Source organism: Alexandromys fortis, unplaced genomic scaffold, assembly GCF_014885135.2.
Source record: "Alexandromys fortis isolate MF-2015 unplaced genomic scaffold, M_Fortis_MF-2015_v1.1 scaffold_54, whole genome shotgun sequence".
NCBI classification, from domain to species: domain Eukaryota; kingdom Metazoa; phylum Chordata; class Mammalia; order Rodentia; family Cricetidae; genus Alexandromys; species Alexandromys fortis.
This window is the reverse complement of record NW_026067958.1, coordinates 4,583,378-4,602,633: the sequence shown is the minus strand read 5'-3', so window position 1 is coordinate 4,602,633 and position 19,256 is coordinate 4,583,378. Positions and strand designations below refer to the sequence as shown.

Below are 19,256 nucleotides of genomic sequence, written 5' to 3'. Positions count from 1 at the left end.
AACGTCATTGGTCAGGTTCAGGGCCTCTGGTTTCTGCTGCCCTATCGATACTGGGACTCCTCTTGGATACCCTGATGTTGTCCTGCTCCATGGAGATCCTGACAGCTTTGGATCTGCAGATCCACCCGCCTCACATGCTCCAGCAGTTCATAGATGAGGTGGATGCTGGGGTGGGACAAGTCATACCTTTGATTCTGGGCCTGGGTGACACCTTCCTTGATCAGCTGCTTTCCCTCAACATTATCCCTGGGGTGAGCTCCCCAGCACTGCCTTGGCCAGCTCACCTACCTTGCAGCAGGCAGCAAGGGGAGGGATCGGTTTTCCTATTCTCATGCCCTTGGGCCAACTTATCCACACCCATACCACCACAGCCACCTCTACTGTTTTGAAAGTGTACTACGTTTAAATTTTTTATTTGTTTATTTAGATGGGATCTCGCTGTATAGCTTGGAACCTGCTAAGTAGTCTAGGCTGTCCTCACACTCAGAGCCTTTGGCTCCTGTGTATTCAGACATGAGTTACCATGTCTAGCTACACTTTTATTGTATGTGTAAGTGTATCATGTAATTGTTCTTATACCGTGGCAAGCATGTGAAGGTCAGAAAACAGCATATGGGAGTCAAGTTCCCTTGTACTTATGTGGGTCTCTTGATAGAACTCATATCAAGCTTAGTAGCAGGCAACTCTTCCCACTGAACAATCTGACATTTTTTTTATCCTTCCTCTCTTTATGTGTCTTCAGTAAATGATACATAACTGCATCTGAAAGGCTCTGCTTAGTTCCCATCCTGTCACAGAGCTCTAGCCTTGTTTTGCGTATTCATAGACATGGACCACTTGGCTATTTTACAGCGTGTTGGTGGCAGCATTAGGCCTTGGAAACAGATGTATGTTGTACTTCGGGGCCATTCCCTTTACTTGTACAAAGACAGAAGAGAGCAGACAACACCATCCGAGGAAGAACAGCCCATCAGTGTCAATGCTTGCCTGATAGACATCTCATACAGTGAGACGAAGAGGAGGAACGTGTTCCGCCTCACCACATCTGACTGTGAGTGCCTGTTCCAGGCTGAAGACAGAGACGACATGTTAGCGTGGATCAAGACTATCCAAGAAAGTAGCAACCTAAATGAAGAGGTATGATTTTCAAAGGATGTGGATGAAATTTGACACTTATTAAAGCATCGAATAGATTATTTTTATAAAAAAATAAGATACACTATTTTCAGTCATTAAAGCGGAAAATTCAAGTATACCTACATTATTTGTATTTATTGAAAAAGTACTATTACTAAACAAGAAAAATAGGATATTCATATTCTTCATTTCTTTTCAGACATAGCAAACTGCAGGCAGGAGCCCCATGTTACCTTCTGAGGATTAGTGTTGTCCCTGGTACCTGTGAGGAGGGTCAGGACACCTGTGTCTGTGGGTGCTGCAGCTTCTTACATGGCACAGAAACCTGCAAGAACCCTTTTGACCAAATTACTACCCACTTGTCCTAGATGCTAAAATTAATATTGTTGTGGGCTAGGCTACAGCAAAAACATTTACAAAGACAAGTTACTATGTAAAGGCAAAGAAATGATTTTTTTTTAAATGGAATTATGTAGGTAAAAATATACTATATCCTGGTATGCTCATGGGTTTCTAAAGAAGCGTGTGTTATGAAAAATCATGCTATAAGGCATTTTTTTTAAATTAAGGAATAATGCCTTACATTTTTGAGAGTCTCTGGCTTATACCATCAAGGAGTTGCTTTTGCAGTAAGAATTTTAATAGTCAAGGTATTTTTCAATACAGTGGAAGTCAAGCTTCTCCTCACCCCACCATATCATTAGCGCGGTTTTCCTTGCACATTCGTCATGCTCCTTGTGCCTGGTGCTCAGTGCTCGTGGTCAGCTGTGCAGCTGCACGTACGATTTTCCTCTTTTCATTCCCATTGTTCAGCGGACACTGAAAACTGAAAGGCTCACGCCGCGAGGACACCTCCCTGGGCTGCTGTGCCTCCTGCCTTGCCTTTGCTCTGTCGCTGCTCACTGCAGTCAGCTGAATTGTGTGTCAGGAAACTGAAGGGTAGATTTCAGCTTAAAACAGTTGCCTGAGCTTTTTAATCAGCGTGTACAGTATTAGGATACATTATGGCATTTTCTTCTTTTATTTTTGTCTATGTTAATTTTTGTTTTGCTTTGTTTTTTGAGACAGTATTTATCTGTGTAGCCCTGGACGTCCTAGAACTCTCTCTGTAGACCAGGCTGGCCTTGAACTCAAAAGATCTGTCTGCCTCTGCCTCCTGAGTGGAGTGATGGGATTAAAGGCATGCACCACTACTGCCCAACTACATTGTGGCATTTTCATATAAACTCTTTCTTTGTTGATCCCTTTCCCTCACCCCCTTTCCTTCTGATCCCCTTCTTTCTGTAGGTAGCCTACATTCCACTTTCATGCCACGTAACATTTTGTTGCCTTTTTCTTTCTTTCTTTTTCCCTACTCGTGTTCCTGTTTGTAATTCCATGATCTGTACCCACCCTCGTACATGCACACATGTGAAAATTAAAGTCTAGTTTCTGTATAGGAAAGGAAATGTGCAATTTGTCTTCCTAAGCCTAGGCAACATAACAGTGAAAAGCAGAGAAGAGAGTCATTCAATATGGGTGTTGGCAAGAGGAACAAAGAGCTCTAGTGGCCTCCAGTCCATCCTTGAGAATCCTGCATGAGGGTTAGGTTTAGAGGGCAGAAAGGCATGCATAGCTAAGCAGTCCTGGTCAAGGTGTGGTCCTGTCCATCATCATTGTGGCTCAGCTTTGACAAATCACAAAATTGAGTGAAATCTCTTTCTGGGAGACAAGACTCTTACTGACATGGAGTATGATGTTAGCCTTTGCTTCTTTTAGCATGAGAGCCCCGGGACATGGTTAACTTTTTAAGAACCATTGTTTCAATAATCTGATAGCCAAAAAGAGCACAGTCTTTTCAAGGATCTTTTTTCCTGCCTATGTGCCTACATGTATTTCATGACACTCAAAATAAGAGGTATTTTAAAAAATGTTTACAGACACATGACAGTGTGTAACCACAGTAACTATAAATAGTTACTCCTGTTTGCTCACCTTTGAGCAGAAAATAGGACAAAGCAGGTTCTTGAAGACCTGCCCCTCTTGATGCCACTTAACTCTTAATTCACTATTCCTACAAGTTAATCATTAATAAATTCTGGTGTATTTTTCCATTTTGACTCAGTAGTCTTATTATTGAATGCTGATCATTCATTCTTGTATTAGAGATAAGCTGGCTTTGTGTTCCTCAATTATGCATTTTGCTTAGCATATTAATTCAGTACCTACTGAATCAGTGTTACCTAAAAACTATACTGATATTGCATATATAAAGCAAACTCACTTGCAGGGGCACTTGAACCATTTGCCACATGGTGACAGCTCCACTGAGAATAAGTCATAGCATTTATATTAATAAAGTGATATCATAGGAGCTTCAAACCTAGGGGTTACCCTCTGCTTCTAATAGTCTGCTAGCATACTTTCTAATGTTACCTTCTGCTCATTCTGTAGGACACGGGAGTTACCAACAGAGATCTAATTAGTCGAAGAATCAAAGAATATAACAGTCTGATGAGGTGAGAATCCCCCCATGCCTGTGGTTAATTTAGATGTCAAATATACAGTTGTTAAGAAATGTTCATTTCTTTCCGCAGCAAAACAGAACAGTTGCCGAAAACACCTCGCCAGAGTCTTAGCATCAGGCAGACTTTGCTTGGTGCTAAATCAGAGCCAAAAACTCAAAGCCCACATTCTCCAAAGGAGGAGTCAGAGCGGAAGCTTCTCAGCAGAGGTAACTAAGTGTAACCAGCTTACGCTGGGTTGTGAGTGTGTGTTCTCTCTTCACGGTGCTGTTTTTACCAGCAGACCCAGGGTTAGCTAGCTCGAAACTCATGGTAAACACGGAACAAGCTTATTGGACTTTTTCCTTTAAGGTGAGGCCCAAGGCATCCTTCCCTGTAATCAAGAGAAAGGGAAGGAGAGCAGAGTCACATCTTTACCAATGTGAATGGCCAGGCGTCACTGTCAGACAAAGGCCGGTTCTGGTTCTTTCTGAGAGGGTAAAGAAGTCGAGTGTGTCTGACAGTCATGTGGCGGGGTGGAGGCATGACAGCGTCGGAGGAGAATTCTGTGCTAAGAATAGACTGTTACAAGACTGCAGTCAAGGCAGGCGGATCTCTCTGAGTTCGAGACCAGCCTGGTCTACAGAGCTAGTTCCAGGACAAGCTCCAAAGCCACAGAGAAACCCTGTCTCGAAAAAAAAAAAAAAAAAAAAAAAACAACAACAACAACAACAACAAAAAAAAACTGCAGTCAAGGGCTGGAGAGATGGCTCAGTGGTTAAGAACATTGCCTGCTCTTCCAAAGGTCCTGAGTTCAATTCCCAGCAACCACATGGTGGCTCACAACCATCTGTAATGAGGTCTGGTGCCCTCTTCTGGCCTTCAGGCATACATGCAGACAGAATATTGTATACATAATAAATAAAAATAAATTAAAAAAAAAAAGACTGCAGTCAATGCAAGCATCAGTGAAGTAGCCTTTTAAAGTGATTTAAACAGTCTTGTTTCCATTTTTTATAATGTCAATTTATTTTCAATAACAATCAAAAGATGATACCAGTCCACCCAAAGACAAAGGCACTTGGAGAAGAGGCATTCCAAGCATTGTGAGGAAGACATTTGAGAAAAAGCCAGCCGCCACAGGGACCTTCGGAGTTAGACTGGATGACTGCCCGCCTGCCCACACCAACCGGGTAGGAGACCCCAACCATTCGGCCAGTCAGTGAGCATCATAGCAGGGCCTGAGTTTACAGCTCTTTGGATAAAGGGGGTGCATGCTCATCTGGTCAGTGCTTTTCTCCCTTAGTATAACTGTGGGTTGAACAGTTTTTATCTTAACTCTGAACTAGAGTAGTAATTTAATCAGAAATGGTCAGTAGGAATTCATTTTCAAATTTTGTACTGTGTTGAATAAAATACTGGTTTCTTGTTTTGCAGTATATTCCATTGATTGTTGACATATGTTGCAAATTAGTTGAAGAAAGAGGTCTTGAATATACAGGTATTTACAGAGTTCCTGGGAACAACGCAGCCATTTCAAGCATGCAGGAAGAACTCAACAAGGGGATGACTGACATTGATATACAAGATGATGTAAGCTCATTTCTGTTTGAATAACTGATCCATTTTTTCTTCTATAATATTGACCACAAAAATGCTTTGTTTCTGTTTTGTATATCCAGAAATGGCGAGATCTGAATGTGATAAGCAGTTTACTAAAATCCTTCTTCCGAAAGCTGCCTGAGCCTCTCTTCACGAATGGTGAGTTAGTTCCCTCAGACCATGCCAGAAGGAGAAGGCTCACCGTCTGGGGAAACCAGGGCGTAATAAATCTAACCAGGAAAACAATATGAGGGATGAAGAAATGGCATTTATCTCAGGTCTAAATTTAATGAAAAGCATAATTGAGAACTGACTTTGTTCATTTGTAGTCTTGATAAATTTTGGTAAAAAATCATTTGCAAAAAGTTGATCCACTTTAGTAAAATGAGAATAAGATCTATATTCACCTATGTTTGTCATCAAGCTAAGTATGTCATTGTTTCAGTCCGATTTCTTTGGTTATAAGGTTTACTTTCATGACCCCATGCTAGATACTGGTGTGAGGTGGGGATAATGGACAGGTTGAATGAATACTAGACAGTAGCTTTGAAGAACATTGAGAGAACGCTTCTCTGTTTCCTGGAAAGGCTTGGAGATCATTAAAAACCGTATCTAGCATGTAAATTTCAGAGATTTATATATATATATATATATTAAGATTTTATTTATTATGTATACAATACAGTGTGCTGCCTCCATGTATGACTGCAGGCCGAAAGAGGGCACCAGATCTCATTGTAGATGGTTGTGAGCCACCATGTGGTTGCTGGGAATTGAACTCAGGACCTCTGGAAGAACAGTCAGCGTCCTTAAACCTCTGAGCCATCTCTCCAGCCCCAGAGATTTATATTTTAAAGATAGACAAAATCTTACACATTTAAAAATTGTGGTTTAAAATTAAGCCCTGAGAAAAGGGGACTACAGTTGACCTAAGCAGGTTAATTTGTTCTCTTGTTCCTACCACTACCAGATAAATACGCTGACTTCATTGAGGCCAATCGTAAGGAAGACCCTCTAGATCGGCTGAGAACGTTAAAAAGACTAGTAGGTATTTCTTTTTATTTGGGGAGGTGCAATTCAAATACAGCATTTAAATCCATTCTGAAAATAATATGTTCCAGATCCATGACCTGCCTGAACATCATTACGAAACACTCAAGTTTCTTTCGGCTCATCTGAAGACAGTGGCAGAAAATTCAGAAAAAAATAAGGTACGCAAGGAGATACACTCTCAGCAGCCTCAGTTAGAGGGTTGGCCTTCATCACTCTGTGCTGAGAACTCAGAGGAAGCCTAAGAGGCATCAGACTGGATTGGCTGGGTCCTTCTGAAGATCGCGCAGAAGCAAAGGCCCCACAAACAGCCACTGTCACTCTTGTAAAGGGCACTTCTTTGGAAATGTGTCACTTGACATCCATCCAGCAAGAAAAATGGGAGAGTCGGAATTTTATTTTTTTCAGCTTTCAATCACTACCTTGATGGTGGCATATGTGCATGGTAACCCAGCCAAAGGGCAGCAGATGATCCACGCTGAAAAGAAGTATTTGCTTTAGTTTCCTGTTAAACAGTGTGAGGTTTTTCTTCCTTTAACACCACATCAGCACACACCCACAGTTAGCTAAGTATTCTCAGATATTCAGTTCATGTTCAGGTTTTCTCGAGCAGTTTTTTTTTTAATGTCTTTCCAGTTATTTGTTTAAATAGCTAGGTGAGATCCACATTGTATTTCACTGATCCATTTTAGTCTTCATTTTTCATCTTTTTGCTGAATCAGTGAGTGATTGTTACCCAAGTCCATTATCTCAGGAGGTTGCAGATGATTCTTCTTCTAGCTTGGGTCATTATTTGCAGTTTTGTGATGATCCTGTTGTTATGGAGGAAAAAAATGAATTCTAGCTGGAGTATTTTCTAGTTGATTATCCCTGACGGATGGCGTGGTCCAAAGTTCAGTAGCCTTCCTATGTACCAGTGTCAGACATACTGAGGAAGAAATCAGGGAGCAGTTCCACTCACCGTAGCCTCAGAACTGGATCAGTTAGCGGGTGTCTATGCTGCACAATTCCTTTTTGCTGTTGTTGTTGTGTTTGTTAGGGTTTCTATGCAATATAACTCTCCTGGAATTTGCTAGGTAAACTCAGGCTAGCCTCAGACTTAGAAATCCTATCTCTGCCTCCTGAGTGCTGGAATTAAAAGCGTGAGCCTCCACACCTGGCTTAGGTTTGTTTTTTGTTTTGTTTTGTTTTTCAAGAAGGATCTCAGGTAGCTCAGGCTGGCCTTGAACTCAGCTTTGGAGCCTAAGTGTCCTTATCCTATTGCATCCTCCTGCCTCCACTGGAGCCATAGGCATAGGCCACCACACTGGCTTCTTAGAGTTTTTTCTGGATTAATAGTGAATTTGAAGACAATATGGTACTTTATTTTCTTGACATTTTCTTAACCGAATTTTTTTGGATCTAAAGACTTAAATGAAGCCATAGACAGGAATCTACTAAATGTTTGACATTAAGCATTTGATGTGGTAGATTTTTTGGCTTTGGGCCATTCTTGCCATACCAGCACATGGGTTGGAACAAAATAACTGAATATTCTAAGAGGAGACACAAACATGGCCATGCCCAAATCCTTTCCAATAGTCCAGGAAAATCCTAAATCTCGTAAGAGTTTGTTTTTTGTTTTTCTTCCGTATGTTTTGATAGCACTGGCTAAAAGATGAGTGACATTAGGCTCCTGTCTGGTAAATTACACACACATGTTGGTGCCTCCCAAATAATCTAGTCATATGGCATCCTGATGATTAAGTTTTTTCATACCCTGATGAGTTCTAAGATTGGCTAAAGTTTTAACACTTTGATCAAACCTTAAGCTCAACATAATATAGACACAACAGAACCCGTGACAGTCATGATTAAACAAATTGGGAAGAGTCTGTCAGTGACTATGCAAGCTGATAAGAATCTCAGGCTAAGAAGGCAGGGAGCCAAAGCCCAGAACGTGAGCAGATTTGGATGAGGTCAAAGTTCATCAGAAAAGATATTTCAGACTTGTTTTCCTTTGTTAAAGATTTTGATGTATGACACAGAAGAATCTTGAACCTTGCATTTATTCCCAAGCCCTTTGTCCCTTCCTTCCAATTCCCAAGAGGAATTCCTTATTCTTTTTTTTTTTCATTCAAAAATTTATACTTCCTCCCCTCCTCCCATTCTCCTCTTGCTTCCCCACTCACCCTCCTCTGTCCCCCTCCCTCCTTAAGAGAGGGCAGGGAACCCTGCCCTGTGGGAAGTCCAAGGCCCTCCCCCCTCCATCCAGGCCTAGGAAGCTTTGCATCCAGATAGACTAGGGTCGCAAAAAGCAGCCAGAACATGCAGTAGAAACAAGTCCCAGTGCCTTTATCAATGGCTTCTCAGTCAGCCCCCATTGTCAGCCACATTCAGATTCTTTAATTTCACTTTTTTCTTTTTTGTCCCCAACCAATCCAGATATCTTTGTTAACTAAAACCAGTTGGTTTGGTTTTATACTAATCAAAGATTCCTTGGAGAAACACAAATAATCAATTACCATCATCCATTATCGTTTTAGGATTTGCTCAGAAAAACCCTAAGTAGGAAGAATTTGTTTTTCTTTATCCATTCTTTGTGGTTTTTATCAAAAAGAACTTTCCAGAAATAAATTTCAGCAACTCGATGCCAGACCTGCAGTAGAGGTTTAATCTAATTTTTCACTTTACTTTCCTTCAGATGGAACCAAGAAACCTAGCCATCGTTTTTGGTCCAACTCTAGTGAGAACATCAGAAGACAACATGACCCACATGGTGACACACATGCCTGACCAGTACAAAATCGTAGAGACCCTCATCCAGCATGTAAGTTGGCACTGCCTCTCTTCCTGCAAGGCCACTTCCATCGCAGCTGACAGCTGGTAGGACGAAGGCTGCGCCTACTTTCCCCTCTGACATTTCCCTATTCCTCTTCTGTTCCCCGAGGTAGAAATACACTTAGAGGGTTATTTAATTATTCTCACTTTTTTATTTTAAATTTTAGCATGACTGGTTTTTCACAGAAGAGGGCGCTGAAGAACCTCTCGTAAGTATTGTCGGTGCGCGTGCTCTGCTCTTTTCATGTGGGACACAGGCTCCTTCTTGATGCCACGACAGTCTTGATCTTCTGCCTTGTGTGCTCTTGTCAGCCATGTGCCCAGGAAGCAGGTCTCTAGTGCCCAGTCGCTGATCTGATGAGCGTGTAACTGGTGCCTGCTTCCCCGTTAGTGGCATCTAACCAATGCGAAGTTAAGCCCCTGCTCCATATAGCAATGCGTATCTTCTACTAAGTGTTGTTTGGAGAGACGGTGAAGAGGTCTTTGTTTGTTAACCACAGACGACAGTGCAGGAGGAGAGCACAGTAGACTCCCAGCCAGTACCCAACATAGATCACTTACTCACCAACATCGGAAGGACAGGCGTGCTCCCCGGAGATGTACCAGGTAACTCTTGTGTGGGCGGTACTGACCTCTAGGTTATTTGACATTCCTGTAACATGAAACAGCGACTCAGCCATGAGTAACAATCCACTATGAGTTCTTTTCTTTCCCTTCCTCTATTTCCTTTCTACTAATAAAACTGCGATCTGCCTTTTCTGATTGACCTCACTTACCTTCCAGTGACAGTAATGCCATTGACAGTGCATGGAGTTGTGATGTTTGTCAGAATGGGAAGATGAGAGCAATGAGCATGCAAACCACTGTTTTGTTTTGTTTTGTTTTTTTTAATTCACAGTTTCCATGTAATAGTCATCACAAGGTAAAACAGATACATGCTGCTGGATATGTGGTTGCTGTGACGGCAGAAAGTATGGTTAGACTGAATGCGTAGTTCTTGGTTGGGGCCAGTTCTGTGAGAGCAGCATGCTATACAGTCTGAGCTGCCCCTTGCAGTCCAGTGTCATCTGTCACTAGAGACGTCGCAGTCTAAGTCGCTCTACTGACCTTGATTTCCTTCTTTCTCCTACTGCCACCCTAATGCTTGGTTAAGTATTAGTGTTTAATAGGCTCTTGATGGAAACGTCTCCTGCCAAACTGTTGCACTAATCTGGCATGCTATTTCACACAATGTTCTCCCTTTGTCTCTAGTTCTTGTTTTGGCTCTAAAGGGCTTTTTCAGCACTTACTGACACAGGCAAATCTATACTGATGTTGCACAGGCGAAGTGGGAGGAGTCTATCACACGGTAATGTCACTAGTGGATTCTGTGATGTCCCTGATGGACAGCTGGAACTGTAGGAAGAAGGAGGACTGCTGTCCACACTGTAGCTGCCTTGTCTGCAGAAACCCCCGGTTCTTGTAAATGCAAACATAGCTGATCTGTGGTGTAACGTCTCTCTTAAGAATATTGTAAACAGATCACTGCTACTCTCTTAAAAGTTTTTCTGCTGTCTCTTGTTATTTCTGAAGCGGACCCTGAGGAGAAATAGCATGGTATGGTCCACCGGTTCTTAAAGTCATAAAGCATTTAGCCATGTGTTGAAAGGGGCGTGGCATGGGCCCAGCTCATTAATTTTGAAAATAATTTTCCCAATATTTTAAAGATAAAATTCTAAAATTGATATTTATTCTTCATCATGCTGGCCCCTTCCTACCCTCTTTATAATTGTATAATCTGAGTTTTTGCCAGACAGCGAAATTATGGTCTCCATTTTTCCATTTCCATAATAGCATTTGTTAATAGATACTTAAAAACCTGGTAGCAATTTAACCAAACTAACCAAAAGGGTCCCTGACTGCACGGATGTGAAACTGGGGGCGAGCACAAAAATAAGCATCATTTAACAAAACCAAAAGTGACCTGGGAGCAAGGCCACCCTGATGCCTCTGTCGTGTCCATTCACATCCGGGGTGTGTTTATACAAATTCCAATCTGACAGTCTGACAAAAATCAACATGTACCAGTGTGAGTGTTTCTATTTGTAGCTAGGGCAGCCGGCAGTCTGGAAAGTCCTGCATTGTGTTTCAGTTTCAGATGCAAGATGTGGGACATGATTTTAAATGGTGTTCAAGCTTCCTCATTGCTAGATTCACTATTTAGAAAGATAGACACTAGTATTCCGTTTCTGTTTAGCACAGGGCTCCTTGCCATTCCTCTCATTGAGCTGGTTCTGCCTACAATTCACAGCATCCTTTCATGGCGGTGGCTTTCTGTGGTGCAGCTTGCATCTTTGTGAGCTCTGACTATCCACTGTGTTCTATTGTTTTGAGTTTTGCTTTCACATTTTGTTCTGTGCCTGTCCTCTTCATAAGTTTTGCATTGTTTGTTGAAAGTGGTGAGGCTTGGCTCCCACTAACCGCATTTTATTTACTTCCCACAGATTCAGCTACTAGTGACTCAACAAAATCTAAGGTGAGTTGTGTATACAGTTTGAAAACACTTCATCGTGTCTTTGTATGAGAGCTTTTATCATTAACATACAATTGTAGTTCATGCTGGAGCCAGAGTAGTGAAGTCCAGTGTGAGGAGGAGTTAATTTGGAACAGAAGAAGGCTGGAGAATACAAGATCTTGAGCTGGAAGATTGCAGTTGTGGGAACAGTTTAGCATGATGCAGACAGCAATGGTTTGATTACATTGTTAAAAATGTACTAACATGAAGTTGGGTGGGGCTGGCACACGCCTTTAATCCCAGCACTCAGGAGCAGAGGCAGGTGGATCTCTGTGAGTTCGAGGCCAGCCCCTCGAACTACAAGAGCTAGTTCCAGGACAGGCTCCAAAGCTGCAATGAAAACACAGAGAATAGGATAAAGAATCTGCATAATAAGCCAGGATGATGGTGCGGGTCCGAGACAGGAAGATAACCTGGTCTAACCTGGCATTGCTATTATAGTGAGATTCTGTCTCAACACACATTCTGTCTCAAAACACACACCCACACAAAGATCCTTCTAGCACAAATTGGACTCAATGGGTCATTTAAAAAGAAAAAAAAAAGACATTTATGAAGTGGAGCTGTGAGTCTACGAGGAATGAGGGATCAAAGTACCTGTAAAAAGGATTTCCGTGCATGGAAAGGTGCTGGAATAATAGTTTTCAAGCATGTGTGCTTGCATGCTGTAGAGGTCAGAGGACAGTGACCTGAATCGTTTCTCTCAGCTTGGTGAGTCCAAGGGATTGGACGCAGGTTGGCAGGTGATTTTACCCACCAAGTGACTTCTCACCTTTCTGTTGCTGTGACAGATACTGTGACCTAAAGCAACTAAGGGGAAGAAAGACTTTATCTCGCCCTCTGCTTTCAGGTCGTTGAGGGAAGTCAGGGCAGGAACATGAAGCAAAAACCACAGAGGCATACTGCTTGCTGGCTCACTCAAGGGCTTGTGCTTTTAGCTAGCTTTTTTACCCAGCCAGGACCATGTGCCTAGAGATGGTGTTGCCCACAGTGTCAGAGCCATTGCAACTCAGTTAGCAATCAGAACAGTTCCCGCACACGCTTGCCCATAGTACATTCTGACCTACGCAACCCCTCAACTGATACTGCCATTTCAGGAGACTCCACAGTTGGCTGAGTTCACAGTTAAAGCTGATTAGCACATCCCCTGGGGCTTTTGTTTGTTTAAACATATATTTACAATCCTTTTACCTTAAATTCATTGCTTGCTAAATGTGTGTGTGTGTGTGTGTATGTGTGTGTGTGTGTATCACTCGGGCCACGGACACACAGACTTACTTAGCTAATTATAATATGGATGACACCACCCTAAATAGTACAGCCCTGTCTCCCACAAACCAGAACATTCTCCTGCATAATCAGTCTGGTCATCATTGGCAAGGCACTAGCACAAGCATAATACATTATTGTATAATGTATTTTTTATGCAACTCTTCCGGATTACCTGAATATTCTTTTAACCCCTGCTCAGGAATAATCAGAAATCATTGCATACATTCGATTGTCATGTCCCTGGTCTCCCTAGAGCTAGAATACGTCCCAAACCTCTTTTGTCGGATTTCTATCTGGAACAGGGTCTCACAGTGTAGTCTGAACCAGCCTGGACACATACTCCAGCCTCAGCTTCCCACGTGTTTCACTGTACCCAGCTTCAGAAAGACATGCTTGAAATACCTACCCCCTCACTAGACATACACCCCTCTCCCTGTATGTTCATCTTACATTGTTTTGTGCTAAGCCTATAACATATTTGAATTTTCACTGTTTCCAAATTGTAAAAATCAGACTTTTTCCCCAACACACAGAATTAGAGAATTTAAAGGTGATATAATCCAGGTGCTTCTTCTGTGACTGGTAAAATCGAGGTGTGAAAATGAATTCGTCCTTTGTGTCCTGCAGAGCAAGCTGGAGACAGGAGGCCAGTTCCTCCCTCAGCTCAGGTTCAGTCATGGTCCAGTGTTAGAACATGGAGGAAACAGGAGCGGCCCATAGGAAGGCACTGTGGCTGAGAAGTCCTTTACCGTGTAGAAAAGCACAAGCCTACTGATCTGTGATTTGTCTTTTTCATAGAACATCTCCTTTCAGAAGACATCAGGATAGCAGGCTAGCTTGTTTAAGGTTTCATTTTGTTTTGTTTTGGTACTAAGCATGTATTTTCTGATCCATTACTCTACATGCCTTCTGCTAGGCTCTCTTTGCTGAAGATTGTGTTCTAAAAGGAAGGGCTAATTTACCTGCCCACCAACCACTTACTTGGCAGGCAGACATTCCAAACAAACTATTTAAATAGCTGTCATCAAGAACTTCCGATACGTAGCATGTGACTCTTACATTAGCAGTGCACTGCAGTGTTTTGGGGTAAGAATTTACAACTTTTTGAGTAACTTTATGTACTTTGAATTTTTTACTTTGCTGTTACATGAGATGAATGAAGCCTTTAATAACTTGATTTACCCAAGGCAAATCCCTGAAGATCCAGTCTTGGGGAGCTAATGGGAACCAGACTCCCCTTAGCTGAATGAGTACCTCAGGTACAGTACCTGTACCATATGCTGTCCACAGTTAGTCGTGCAAACCTATTCATGTCTGAATAGTAAGTGTCAGAACGCTGTTTACCTGTTTCCCTTTGGGGTGTTTGAGACAGGGTCCCCCTTTGTAGTTGGGGCAACCTTGGGACTTGTCCTCTTTCTGGCAGCCTCCTGAGTGGTGTGATTACAGGTGTGCACCATCACACCTTACAGAATACCTCTTAACTTCTCTACTTGTAGACCAGATAAAGGAAGTAGGACTATTTGAGTGTTATGGGTGGGAAAAACCAATGAGGAAATTAATAGGAATTGGGAACCCTCAATTTCCCTAAGCATGAACTAATTCCCTGAAAGAGAAATGTATCTGTTATGATGTGACAAGAAATGGGGCTGGTGATTAAATAAAAAAAAAAAAAAACATTGACACAAGTTTAAAAGTGAGTATTAGAGCCGGGCGGTGGTGGCGCACGCCTTTAATCCCAGCACTCGGGAGGCAGAGGCAGGCGGATCTCTGTGAGTTCGAGACCAGCCTGGTCTACAAGAGCTAGTTCCAGGACAGGCTCCAAAACCACAGAGAAACCCTGTCTCGATAAAAAAAAAAAAAAAAAAAAAAAGTGAGTATTAAAAAATAAGCAGACGATGTTGTGGATCATCTGGGCTTTGGTAGACTTTAACTCTAAGCCAGCCCTGCCAAGACTCTGGACAGTGTTCATGACCTCATTTTTCTGCTTGCTTCCTAGGGCTCTTGGGGATCAGGGAAGGATCAGTATAGCAGGGAACTGCTTGTGTCCTCCATCTTCGCAGCTGCTAGTCGTAAAAGAAAAAAGCCCAAAGAGAAAGCCCAACCCAGCAGCTCTGAAGATGAGTTGGACAGTGTGTTTTTTAAGAAGGAGAATGTGGAACAGAGTCACAATGAGATTAAAGAAGAGTCCAGAAAAGAAAATGAGGTATCAGGCAGAAAGCAGAGGGCTGTCATTGCCAAAGACAGTAATGCCAAGAAAGATACTGGTGTATCGAAGGAGGAGAAGAAAATGCCATCCGAAGAGCCCTCCCCACCACACAGCTCCAAACGCAACAGGTCACCAACTCTCAGCAGTCGCCTGGCCGTGCTGAAGGAGAGCCCCAGATCTCTTCTGACACAGAAGCCCCCCTGCGAAGAAACAGGGTCTGACTCGGGCACTCTGCTTAGCACGTCTTCCCATGCTTCTCTGGCGAGGTCCTCCACCAAAAAATCAACCAGTCCAGAAACCAAGCACAGTGAGTTTTTGGCCAATGCCGGCACCATCACCTCAGATTATTCTACTACATCATCAGCTACCTACTTGACCAGCCTGGACTCCAGCCGCCTGAGCCCCGAGGTGCAGTCAGTGGCAGAGAGCAAGGGAGACGAGGCTGATGACGAGAGGAGCGAGCTGGTGAGTGAAGGGCGGCCGGTGGAGACAGACAGCGAGAGCGACTTCCCCGTGTTCCCCACCGCGCTGACTTCAGACAGGCTGTTCCGAGGGAAGCTACAGGAGGTTGCCAGGGTGAGCCGCAGGAACTCAGAAGGCAGCGAAGCCAGCTGCACTGAGGGAAGCCTTACACCAAGTTTAGACAGCCGTAGGCAGCAGTTCAGTTCCCACAGGCTGATTGAATGTGACACGCTGTCTAGGAAGAAGTCTGCTCGCTTCAAGTCAGATAGTGGGAGCCCTGGAGACACTAGGACCGAGAAAGAAACTCCTGCCCTGGCCAAAGTGTTTGATGTCATGAAGAAGGGCAAGTCGACAGGAAGCCTCCTGACACCCAGCAGAAGTGAATCCGAAAAGCAGGAGACCACTTGGAAAACAAAAATAGCAGATCGCTTAAAACTGAGACCCAGGGCACCGGCTGATGACATGTTCGGAGTTGGGAATCAAAAACCTACTGCCGAGACAGCAAAAAGGAAAAACATCAAACGCAGACACACGCTCGGAGGCCACAGAGATGCTACTGAAATCAGCGTCCTGAGTTTCTGGAAAGCGCAGGAGCAGAATGCAGACAAAGAGTCCGAGCTTTCAGCTGTGAATCGGTTAAAACCCAAGTGCTCAGCCCAGGACCTCTCCATCTCAGACTGGCTCGCCAGGGAGCGCATCCGTACCAGCGCCTCTGACCTGAGCCGAGGCGAAGGCCGAGAGTCACAGGCCGAGAGCTCCGGCATGCCGGGCACACCCGCCAACACCCAAGTACTCCTCTCTCAGCAGTCCGAAGCCAGGGGCGCTGCTAGCACCTTGACTTCGGCCGGCGGGCCCCCTCTTTCCACACCACCACAGTCACCTGACCAAATAAACGGAGAAAGCTTCCAGAACATGAGCCAAAATGCTAGTTCTGCAGCCAACACCCACCCTCACAAACTGTCTGAAAGTCCCAGTACTAAGGTGGAGTCTCCTCCCTGTCTTTAAGCTGGGTATGTCCACTCTAGAAAGAAAAAGCTACTGTTACACAGTTCGGTAACTCTGTAAATATTTTTCTTGTACCAGAATTGTTATTATGCAGCCTTGGTTTGGGCTGGATTCACCATTTTGCACTGTGAAATAGCTTTACAGTGCATTACTACAGCCAGAAGAACACACACATACATGGAAAGGTATATCAGATAGTTGTATACAAATAAGCAGGGTGTTTGTTGCAACTTATTACATAGTAGATTCCCCAAATTACCGAAGAAAAATCGCTGGCTCATGCCACAGAATTGTCCTTTTGGTTCCTCACTAACAAAAGTGCCTATGATAAAAGTACATTTGATTTTTAGGGTGCCATATTGTTGAAATTAGATAACTTACATTGAATAAATGAATGCGTTTTACCAGTAACAAATTTCATTACCTTTACCGGTTTTAACACAGGTGGATACAGAACCTCCATTCTTTAGTCATTCCATGTGGATCTGAGTTTTATATCAAACTTTTAATACAGTTTTGAGTTTTGTGTGACTTGAATTTTTAATCTTTCTGTAAAATACGTAATAACTTAAATGAACATATTCTATGTGTATCTTTTCTTCAGATACCAGATTTGATATAAGTGTTGTAACATAGATGTGTAGATAGTGGATCCTGGATGGAACTGGCTTCTTCCTGAGAAGAATATAACTCTGCATGAGGACTTAAATCCAAACCTGTGTCATGCCTGTGTGCATACCCAATTAAACACTGGAAATAAAAATTGTTTTGGTGAAGTATTCCCTGTTGGGAGCTGTCTCTATTTTAACTGTTGCCCATTTGTATACTGTTTAACCCATTTTATACTATCTAGCCCTATCTTTTAAAAGTTAGCCTCTGTGTTTGCACAGTCCTTCCTCCTCTCCTCTCTTGCCATGGCTGGGAATGACCGCTTAGGAACACTTATGGCGGCCTCACTTCTGTGGGTCAGTGGTCCTTAGGAACTGGAGCTGCAGCACTGGGCGCTGCTCGCCTTTCCTGGAGAAGCATTGAGTAAAGAACTGTACTTCCTAGACATGTAGTGAGTTAGACTGTAACTTCTGAGTCCACCTGTATGAGCAGTGACAGAAATGTAGCGAGTTAGACTGTAATTTCTGAGTTCGCTCCTATATGAACAGTGACAGAAACACTTCCCAGTGTAGCATATTATAAATAATGCAGCCATAAAATCTAAACGTGTGAAGATTGGATGAGCACGGAAGTCACTGGAGCCACAGATTCTCAAAAAGCTTTTTATAAAAGCGTTTCTAATTGTTCCATTTCACAAAACGAAATTATGTATATGTATGTATGTATTTGTGTATATATAAAATATGTCACAGGCTACATTCCCTTGTTATTGGAAAAGAAGGAATTTGTAATAATGCACACTCAGCTTGCAGTTACTTGGACACAGCTGCATTATAGAAATTGACATCAGTCATCAGGCACTGTTGCTGTAGCTGTAGGCACAGAGGCACAGTGAAGGCTATGCCGTGTGTGGCTGCGCCAGCAGTAATGTGATTTCCTTTCTTATTTTAGACATGGTCTCACTGCAGCCCTGACTGCCCTAAAACTTGCTGTGTAAACCAGACTGGCCGGGAACACAGACCCACCTGCCTCTGCCTTCCAAGTGCTGAGACTATAGGTATTTGCCACCATGCCAGCTGGATGGGATTTTTCTTAAACAGATATGCTGTCAGTAAAGGTCTGAAGAAAATACACTCTTTGTGTAGTTTACACAACAAAAGTAAAAGTATATTATTGAAACTGTCAAAACCATCTTTTAGGCATTTTGAAAGGCTGGTTCAAGGCTCAAATGATTGTATTTCAATGTGCCCTTGAAATAATTATGCTTTTGGATTTAGTTGGTTGTGTATTTTTAAAATCCCTAATATTGTTGATTTTTTTCGCAGGATTTTGTTCTTTCATTTTCTAATATATGCATTTTAGGCCTTTGGACTCTATTTTTGTTATTAACTTAAAAATATTGGCGAGAAAGATGGGGAAGTGGGTAGGGTGTCTGCCCAAGCCCCACAACCTGAGTTCTATCCCTGAAACCTACATGGTAGAAGGAAGGGAATGAGCCCCACATGTGTGTGCACTTGTACACACAGCATAGTGTAATAAAGGCCAGCAGAGGACACTTTCAGAAGTGTGGATGCAGAGAACAACTCAGACCATCATGCTTGGTAGCAGCAAGCACCTTTACTTGCTGAGCTGTTTTGCTGGCCCATGACACATTTTCAATGGATTTTGATGTAAGTTATATGTGTTTGAAGAACACGTGATGGGACTGATGGTTTTTGTCCTGGGTGCCAAGTCCAGGGCTGAATATGCAGTTTTCCCACTGATCTGTGGTGTCATCTTCTGCCTTCTGTCACTCCCCGATACATGTGCAGGACTGTCTGGGGCTCAGTATCTTCTCTGTTGCTCTGCTTGAGTCCCTGCTCATAATACATACTTTATAAATCTTGATGGGGAAGTTTTTCTTCCCATTGCTTCTAAGCCAGTCCACTGCAGCTGCTATAGACTTGCATGTGAGTTTTCTACTTCAATACATTATCTTTAACTTGTTCCCTTTTGTTGGAGGAATAGTTTTTGTTCTTTAATTTCTCAAGTTGGATGATTAAGTTCATTTATTATA

The 19,256-nt window shown here is 42.8% G+C and overlaps 1 protein-coding gene across 1 annotated transcript in view; it reads left to right on the top strand.

Annotated features, from left to right (window-relative positions):
• The window catches only part of Arhgap21 (Rho GTPase activating protein 21), a 42,462-nt gene extending 25,095 nt beyond the window's left edge, over positions 1–17,367 (top strand). The window contains exons 9-21 of the mRNA XM_050152644.1: positions 853–1,137; positions 3,571–3,635; positions 3,714–3,850; positions 4,671–4,813; positions 5,058–5,213; positions 5,303–5,381; positions 6,193–6,266; positions 6,344–6,433; positions 8,956–9,081; positions 9,260–9,301; positions 9,593–9,698; positions 11,576–11,607; positions 14,915–17,367. Of these exons, the coding sequence (XP_050008601.1) occupies positions 853–1,137; positions 3,571–3,635; positions 3,714–3,850; positions 4,671–4,813; positions 5,058–5,213; positions 5,303–5,381; positions 6,193–6,266; positions 6,344–6,433; positions 8,956–9,081; positions 9,260–9,301; positions 9,593–9,698; positions 11,576–11,607; positions 14,915–16,591 (3,012 nt within the window). The 3' untranslated portion in view covers positions 16,592–17,367. The remainder of the gene's footprint in view (positions 1–852; positions 1,138–3,570; positions 3,636–3,713; positions 3,851–4,670; positions 4,814–5,057; positions 5,214–5,302; positions 5,382–6,192; positions 6,267–6,343; positions 6,434–8,955; positions 9,082–9,259; positions 9,302–9,592; positions 9,699–11,575; positions 11,608–14,914) is intronic.
• Positions 17,368–19,256: the final 1,889 nt, after the last annotated feature.